Source organism: Coregonus clupeaformis, unplaced genomic scaffold (assembly GCF_020615455.1).
Source record: "Coregonus clupeaformis isolate EN_2021a unplaced genomic scaffold, ASM2061545v1 scaf1509, whole genome shotgun sequence".
Classification (NCBI taxonomy): domain Eukaryota; kingdom Metazoa; phylum Chordata; class Actinopteri; order Salmoniformes; family Salmonidae; genus Coregonus; species Coregonus clupeaformis.
In genome coordinates, this window is record NW_025534963.1 from 13,478 (window position 1) to 22,500 (window position 9,023).

The window sequence follows — 9,023 nt, forward strand, 5'->3', positions numbered from 1 at the left end:
TTTCTAACACTGTGAACGTGGACTGGCTACATCATGAGGTGTTTTTTCTATCACTGTGAACGTGGACTGGCTACATCATGAGGTGTTTTTCTATCACTGTGAACGTGGACCGGCTACATCATGAGGGTGTTTTTCTATCACTGTGAACGTGGACTGGCTACATCATGAGGTGTTTTTCCATCACTGTGAACGTGGACTGGCTACATCATGAGGTGTTTTTCTCCCACTGTGAACATGGACTGGCTACATCATGAGGTGTTTTTCTCCCACTGTGAACGTGGACTGGATACATCATGAGGTGTTTTTCTATAACTGTGAACGTGGACTGGCTACATCATGAGGTGTTTTTCCACCACTGTGAACGTGGACTGGCTACATCATGAGGTGTTTTTCTCCCACTTCTTGTTGACAGTAATAACCGTTGTGAATCTCACAGGGACGTTGATGGATGTTAGCACTTTGCAGCTCAATTCACTGGTCATTTCCAAGGTCTATCAAACATAACAGTTCCTCATTGCTTTTCTGTCCATCTTATAGTTGTTGACAGACGCTCAAAGCAGCTAAATGATCACGGCTTCTGTAGTGGAAGAGTTGTCATGAATCTCAGAGGAACATTGATTACTACGTCTGTACATCAGGGCGCTATACCTATTGCTGAAGCAAATCAAATACAACGCCTCAGGTGTTCACGTCTTGAGTCAAGGAGTTGAATGGGAGACATGAGGTCACCAATGTGAGTCGAAGTGGAAGGCAGGCAAAATGAAGCCCAGTTGGAATGAAACATCAGTGTTTTTAACTAGAAATTAATAAAAAGCACTGTAAAAACAAGCAAAGGTGAGAGAGACACCTCTATCTTGTCTTCAGCATACATGAAGCAAAAATGGCCAATGTAACAAAATGGCTCCCCCAAGGAAAGAAGCTTGACAGTAGAAAGCGACCGCAGAAGAGCACAGAAGGCTCATGGGATTGAGAAGCGAGAGGAGCGTGGTCGCAGGCGGGCGGCGCCACGGGAGTAGAGAATATTTACTCCCGTAATATTTAGAGTCCTACGCAGCCTAATTCCCCAAATTTCAACATTTCGATCATGAAATCATTTAAAATAATAAAAGCAATGAGATTCGTCTCATCATCGTAGAAGTCCAGTAGAAAATAACTTGGCATTTCAAATGTTGTTTCATGAGAGAGAGAGAGAGACAGAGAGAGAGAGAGAGAGAGAGAGAGCGAGAGAGAGAGCGAGACAGAGAGAGAGCGAGAGAGAGAGAGAGACCGAGAGAAAGAGAGAGAGAGAGAGAGACAGAGAGACAGAGACAGAGAGAGAGAACGAGACAGAGACAGAGACAGAGAGAGAGAGAGACAGAGAGAGAGAGAGAGAGAGACAGAGAGACAGAGAGAGAGAGACGAGACAGAGACAGAGGCAGAGAGAGAGAGAGAGAGACAGAGAGACGAGAGAGAGAGAGAGAGAGAGAGAGAGAGAGAGAGAGAGAGAGAGAGAGAGAGAGAGAGAGAGAGAGACGAGAGAGAGAGAGAGAGAGACAGAGAGAGAGAGAGAGAGAGAGACAGAGAGAGAGAGAGAGACACTACACTACACACACCTTGACCTCCTAGACACACTACACTACACACACCTTGACCCCATAGAGAAACACTACAATACACACACTTTGACCCCATAGACACACTACACTATAAGCACCTTGACCCCATAGAGGCACTCTACACACACCTTGACCCCATAGAAACACTACAATACACACACCTTGACCCCATAGACACACTACACTATAAGCACCTTGACCCCATAGAGGCACTCTACACACACCGTGACCCCATAGAGAAACACTACAATACACACACCTTGACCCCATAGACACACTACACTATAAGCACCTTGACCCCATAGAGGCACTCTACACACACCTTGACCCCATAGAGAAACACTACAATACACACACCTTGACCCCATAGACACACTACACTATAAGCACCTTGACCCCATAGAGGCACTCTACACACACCGTGACCCCATAGAGAAACACTACAATACACACACCTTGACCCCATAGACACACTACACTACAAGCACCTTGACCCCATAGAGGCACTCTACACACACCTTGACCCCATAGAGAAACACTACAATACACACACCTTGACCCCATAGACACACTACACTATAAGCACCTTGACCCCATAGAGGCACTCTACACACACCTTGACCCCATAGAGAAACACTACAATACACACACCTTGACCCCATAGACACACTACACTATAAGCACCTTGACCCCATAGAGGCACTCTACACACACCGTGACCCCATAGAGAAACACTACAATACACACACCTTGACCCCATAGACACACTACACTATAAGCACCTTGACCCCATAGAGGCACTCTACACACACCTTGACCCCATAGAGAAACACTACAATACACACACCTTGACCCCATAGACACACTACACTATAAGCACCTTGACCCCATAGAGGCACTCTACACACACCTTGACCCCATAGAGAAACACTACAATACACACACCTTGACCCCATAGACACACTACACTATAAGCACCTTGACCCCATAGAGGCACTCTACACACACCTTGACCCCATAGAGATAGATTACAGTTAGTAGAGATAGATATGGAGACTGGGGAGATAGATTACAGTTAGTAGAGATAGATATGGAGACTGGGGAGATAGATTACAGTTAATAGAGATAGATATGGAGACTGGGGAGATAGATTACAGTTAATAGAGATAGATATGGAGACTGGGGGAGATAGATTACAGTTAGTAGAGATAGATATGGAGACTGGGGGAGATATATTACAGTTAGTAGAGATAGATATGGAGACTGGGGAGATAGATTACAGTTAGTAGAGATAGATATGGAGACTGGGGGAGATAGATTACAGTTAGTAGAGATAGATATGGAGACTGGGGGAGATAGATTACAGTTAATAGAGATAGATATGGAGACTGGGGAGATGGATTACAGTTAGTAGAGATAGATATGGAGGCTGGGGGAGATAGATTACAGTTAGTAGAGATAGATATGGAGACTGGGGGAGATAGATTACAGTTAGTAGAGATAGATATGGAGACTGGGGAGATAGATTACAGTTAGTAGAGATAGATATGGAGACTGGGGAGATAGATTACAGTTAGTAGAGATAGATATGGAGACTGGGGGGAGATAGATTACAGTTAATAGAGATAGATATGGAGACTGGGGGGAGATAGATTACAGTTAATAGAGATAGATATGGAGACTGGGGGAGATAGATTACAGTTAGTAGAGATAGATATGGAGACTGGGGAGATAGATTACAGTTAGTAGAGATAGATATGGAGACTGGGGAGATAGATTACAGTTAGTAGAGATAGATATGGAGACTGGGGGAGATAGATTACAGTTAGTAGAGATAGATATGGAGACTGGGGGAGATAGATTACAGTTAGTAGAGATAGATATGGAGACTGGGGAGATAGATTACAGTTAGTAGAGATAGATATGGAGACTGGGGAGATAGATTACAGTTAGTAGAGATATATATGGAGACTGGGGGAGATAGATTACAGTTAGTAGAGATAGATATGGAGACTGGGGAGATAGATTACAGTTAGTAGAGATAGATATGGAGACTGGGGGAGATAGATTACAGTTAGTAGAGATAGATATGGAGACTGGGGAGATAGATTACAGTTAGTAGAGATAGATATGGAGACTGGGGGAGATAGATTACAGTTAGTAGAGATAGATATGGAGACTGGGGGAGATAGATTACAGTTAGTAGAGATAGATATGGAGACTGGGGAGATAGATTACAGTTAGCAGAGATAGATATGGAGACTGAGGGAGATAGATTACAGTTAGTAGAGATAGATATGGAGACTGGGGAGATAGATTACAGTTAGTAGAGATAGATATGGAGACTGGGGAGATAGATTACAGTTAGTAGAGATAGATATGGAGACTGGGGAGATAGATTACAGTTAGTAGAGATAGATATGGAGACTGGGGAGACAGATTACAGTTAGTAGAGATAGATATGGAGACTGGGGGAGATAGATTACAGTTAGTAGAGATAGATATGGAGACTGGGGAGATAGATTACAGTTAGCAGAGATAGATATGGAGACTGAGGGAGATAGATTACAGTTAGTAGAGATAGATATGGAGACTGGGGAGATAGATTACAGTTAGTAGAGATAGATATGGAGACTGGGGGAGATAGATTACAGTTAGTAGAGATAGATATGGAGACTGGGGGAGATAGATTACAGTTAGTAGAGATAGATATGGAGACTGGGGGAGATAGATTACAGTTAATAGAGATAGATATGGAGACTGAGGGAGATAGATTACAGTTAGTAGAGATAGATATGGAGACTGGGGAGATAGATTACAGTTAGTAGAGATAGATATGGAGACTGAGGGAGATAGATTACAGTTAGCAGAGATAGATATGGAGACTGGGGGAGATAGATTACAGTTAGTAGAGATAGATATGGAGACTGGGGGAGATAGATTACAGTTAGTAGAGATAGATATGGAGACTGGGGGAGATAGATTACAGTTAGTAGAGATAGATATGGAGACTGGGGAGATAGATTACAGTTAGTAGAGATAGATATGGAGACTGAGGGAGATAGATTACAGTTAGTAGAGATAGATATGGAGACTGGGGAGATAGATTACAGTTAGTAGAGATAGATATGGAGACTGGGGAGATAGATTACAGTTAGTAGAGATAGATATGGAGACTGGGGAGATAGATTACAGTTAATAGAGATAGATATGGAGACTGGGGAGATAGATTACAGTTAGTAGAGATAGATATGGAGACTGGGGGAGATAGATTACAGTTAGTAGAGATAGATATGGAGACTGAGGGAGATAGATTACAGTTAGTAGAGATAGATATGGAGACTGGGGGAGATAGATTACAGTTAGTAGAGATAGATATGGAGACTGGGGAGATAGATTACAGTTAGTAGAGATAGATATGGAGACTGGGGGAGACAGATTACAGTTAGTAGAGATAGATATGGAGACTGAGGGAGATAGATTACAGTTAGTAGAGATAGATATGGAGACTGAGGGAGATAGATTACAGTTAGTAGAGATAGATATGGAGACTGGGGGAGATAGATTACAGTTAGTAGAGATAGATATGGAGACTGGGGGAGATAGATTACAGTTAGTAGAGATAGATATGGAGACTGGGGGAGACAGATTACAGTTAGTAGAGATAGATATGGAGACTGGGGGAGATAGATTACAGTTAGTAGAGATAGATATGGAGACTGAGGGAGATAGATTACAGTTAGTAGAGATAGATATGGAGACTGAGGGAGATAGATTACAGTTAGTAGAGATAGATATGGATATGCAGAGAATAATATAGTTTAGATAAAGACACACAGACAGACAGTATTACCCCCACTCACCAGGAACATGGTTCTGAAGTTGCTGAGGTCAGTGAACAATTCCTCTACGGAGGTCTTCTTGGAGTCAATGGCAAAGTAGTCCACCATGTTCTGATAGAGGGTCCCCATGTTGCCATGCATGATCTTCAGCTTCTGGTACTGCTCTCTGGCTGACATGGCAAAGCTGTGAGGGCCAAGAGTTAAGGCTGAAACAGGACTGGAGAGAGTGGTTACTGTATTTTACAATTCCATTTCAGTAATTTAGCAGAATGCCGCAGAATAGTCACAGGACTGGAGCCTAGGAACAGAGAGCGAGAGAGGGAGAGAGAGAGAGAGAGAGAGAGAGAGAGAGAGAGAGAGAGAGAGAGAGAGACAGGGAGAGAGAGAGAGAGAGAGAGAGAGAGAGAGAGAGAGAGAGAGGAGAGAGAGCGAAAGAGAGAGAGACACACAGGACTAAATGGAGAACAGGAATACATGGAGACTTTATTTAAAAATAGCAAAGTGAAGATATTGGAGTCTATCTAGTTTGTGAGTGAACAACTATTTTTCATTGACCGGGTTTCAACCCACAGTCCTGCTGTTGTTGACTACATACTGTTGGTCTGCATCTCTGTACTCTGTCAATATTATTTGATCTTGTGTGTTATGAATGGAAAGTACTTGTTTATGTACAGCATATGCAAGATTAAGTCCCTTTTCAAGGGCAGGACAGTTTGTATTCAGTTCTAGAGACAGGCTGAACGACTTTAGAGGGTGAACTACTAGAGAAGAGGTAAAGTACAAGTTCAATACAAACCCCTCTCTCTCTCTCTCTCTCTCTCTCTCTCTCTCTCTCTCTCTCTCTCTCGTGTGTACTCTGAGGAGGAGGAGTGTGTTCTAGTGTGTACTCTGAGGAGGAAGAGGAGGAGGAGTGTGTTCTAGTGTGTACTCTGGGGAGGAAGAGGAGGAGGAGTGTGTTCTAGTGTGTACTCTGAGGAGGAAGAGGAGGAGGAGTGTGTTCTAGTGTGTACTCTGAGGAGGAAGAGGAAGAGGAGTGTGTTCTAGTGTGTACTCTGAGGAGGAAGAGGAGGAGGAGTGTGTTCTAGTGTGTCCTCTGAGGAGGAAGAGGAGTGTGTTCTAGTGTGTACTCTGAGGAGGAAGAGGAGGAGGAGTGTGTTCTAGTGTGTACTCTGAGGAGGAAGAGGAGGAGGAGGAGTGTGTTCTAGTGTGTACTCTGAGGAGGAAGAGGAGGAGGAGTGTGTTCTAGGTGTACTCTGAGGAGGAAGAGGAGGAGGAGGAGTGTGTTCTAGTGTGTACTCTGGAGGAGGAAGAGGAGGAGGAGTGTTTTCTAGTGTGTACTCTGAGGAGGAAGAGGAGGAGGAGTGTGTTCTAGTGTGTACTCTGAGGAGGAAGAGGAGGAGGAGTGTGTTCTAGTGTGTACTCTGAGGAGGAAGAGGAGGAGGACTGTGTTCTAGTGTGTCCTCTGAGGAGGAAGAGGAGGAGGAGGAGTGTGTTCTAGTGTGTACTCTGAGGAGGAAGAGGAGGAGGAGTGTGTTCTAGTGTGTACTCTGAGGAGGAAGAGGAGGAGGACTGTGTTCTAGTGTGTACTCTGAGGAGGAAGAGGAGGAGGAGTGTGTTCTAGTGTGTACTCTGAGGAGGAAGAGGAGGAGGAGGAGTGTGTTCTAGTGTGTACTCTGAGGAGGAAGAGGAGGAGGAGGAGTGTGTTCTAGTGTGTACTCTGAGGAGGAAGAGGAGGAGGAGTGTGTTCTAGTGTGTACTCTGAGGAGGAAGAGGAGGAGGAGTGTGTTCTAGTGTGTACTCTGAGGAGGAAGAGGAGGAGGAGGAGTGTGTTCTAGTGTGTACTCTGAGGAGGAAGAGGAGGAGGAGTGTGTTCTAGTGTGTACTCTGAGGAGGAAGAGGAGGAGGAGTGTGTTCTAGTGTGTACTCTGAGGAGGAAGAGGAGGAGGAGTGTGTTCTAGTGTGTACTCTGAGGAGGAAGAGGAGGAGGAGTGTGTTCTAGTGTGTACTCTGAGGAGGAAGAGGAGGAGGAGGAGTGTGTTCTAGTGTGTACTCTGAGGAGGAAGAGGAGGAGGAGTGTGTTCTAGTGTGTACTCTGAGGAGGAAAGAGGAGGAGGAGGTGTGTTCTAGTGTGTACTCTGAGGAGGAAGAGGAGGAGGAGGAGTGTGTTCTAGTGTGTACTCTGAGGAGGAAGAGGAGGAGGAGGAGTGTGTTCTAGTGTGTACTCTGAGGAGGAAGAGGAGGAGGAGTGTGTTCTAGTGTGTACTCTGAGGAGGAAGAGGAGGAGGAGTGTGTTCTAGTGTGTACTCTGAGGAGGAAGAGAGGAGGAGTGTTTTCTAGTGTGTACTCTGAGGAGGAAGAGGAAGAGGAGTGTGTTCTAGTGTACTCTGAGGAGGAAGAGGAGGAGGAGTGTGTTCTAGGTGTACTCTGAGGAGGAAGAGGAGGAGGAGTGTGTTCTAGTGTGTACTCTGAGGAGGAAGAGGAGGAGGAGGAGTGTGTTCTAGTGTGTACTCTGAGGAGGAAGAGGAGGAGGAGGAGTGTGTTCTAGTGTGTACTCTGAGGAGGAAGAGGAGGAGGAGGAGTGTGTTCTAGTGTGTACTCTGAGGAGGAAGAGGAGGAGGGAGTGTGTTCTAGTGTGTACTCTGAGGAGGAAGAGGAGGAGGAGTGTGTTCTAGTGTGTACTCTGAGGAGGAAGAGGAGGAGGAGTGTGTTCTAGTGTGTACTCTGAGGAGGAAGAGGAGGAGGAGTGTTTTCTAGTGTGTACTCTGAGGAGGAAGAGGAGGAGGAGTGTGTTCTAGTGTGTACTCTGAGGAGGAAGAGGAGGAGGAGTGTGTTCTAGTGTACTCTGAGGAGGAAGAGGAGGAGGAGTGTGTTCTAGTGTGTACTCTGAGGAGGAAGAGGAGGAGGAGTGTGTTCTAGTGTGTACTCTGAGGGAGGAAGAGGAGGAGGAGTGTGTTCTAGTGTGTACTCTGAGGAGGAAGAGGAGGAGGAGTGTGTTCTAGTGTGTACTCTGAGGAGGAAGAGGAGGAGGAGTGTGTTCTAGTGTGTACTCTGAGGAGGAAGAGGAGGAGGAGTGTGTTCTAGTGTGTACTCTGAGGAGGAAGAGGAGGAGGAGTGTGTTCTAGTGTGTACTCTGAGGAGGAAGAGGAGGAGGAGTGTGTTCTAGTGTGTACTCTGAGGAGGAAGAGGAGGAGGAGTGTGTTCTAGTGTGTACTCTGAGGAGGAAGAGGAGGAGGAGTGTGTTCTAGTGTGTACTCTGAGGAGGAAGAGGAGGAGGAGGAGTGTGTTCTAGTGTGTACTCTGAGGAGGAAGAGGAGTGTGTTCTAGTGTGTACTCTGAGGAGGAAGAGGAGGAGGAGGAGTGTGTTCTAGTGTGTACTCTGAGGAGGAAGAGGAGGAGGAGTGTGTTCTAGTGTGTACTCTGAGGAGGAAGAGGAGTGTGTTCTAGTGTGTACTCTGAGGAGGAAGAGGAGGAGGAGGAGTGTGTTCTAGTGTGTACTCTGAGGAGGAAGAGGAGGAGGAGTGTGTTCTAGTGTGTACTCTGAGGAGGAAGAGGAGGAGGAGTGTGTTCTAGTGTGTACTCTGAGGAG

General features: G+C 45.4%; 1 protein-coding gene across 1 annotated transcript in view; it reads right to left on the reverse strand.

Moving 5' to 3' along the window:
• Nucleotides 1–5,458: 5,458 nt before the first annotated feature.
• Nucleotides 5,459–9,023, reverse strand: part of LOC121563481 (protein diaphanous homolog 3-like) — a gene marked incomplete at both ends in the record, with an annotated part of 112,436 nt that continues 108,871 nt past the window's right edge. Inside the window, one exon of the mRNA XM_045218336.1 lies at nucleotides 5,459–5,623. Within this exon, the coding sequence (XP_045074271.1) occupies nucleotides 5,459–5,623 (165 nt within the window). The remainder of the gene's footprint in view (nucleotides 5,624–9,023) is intronic.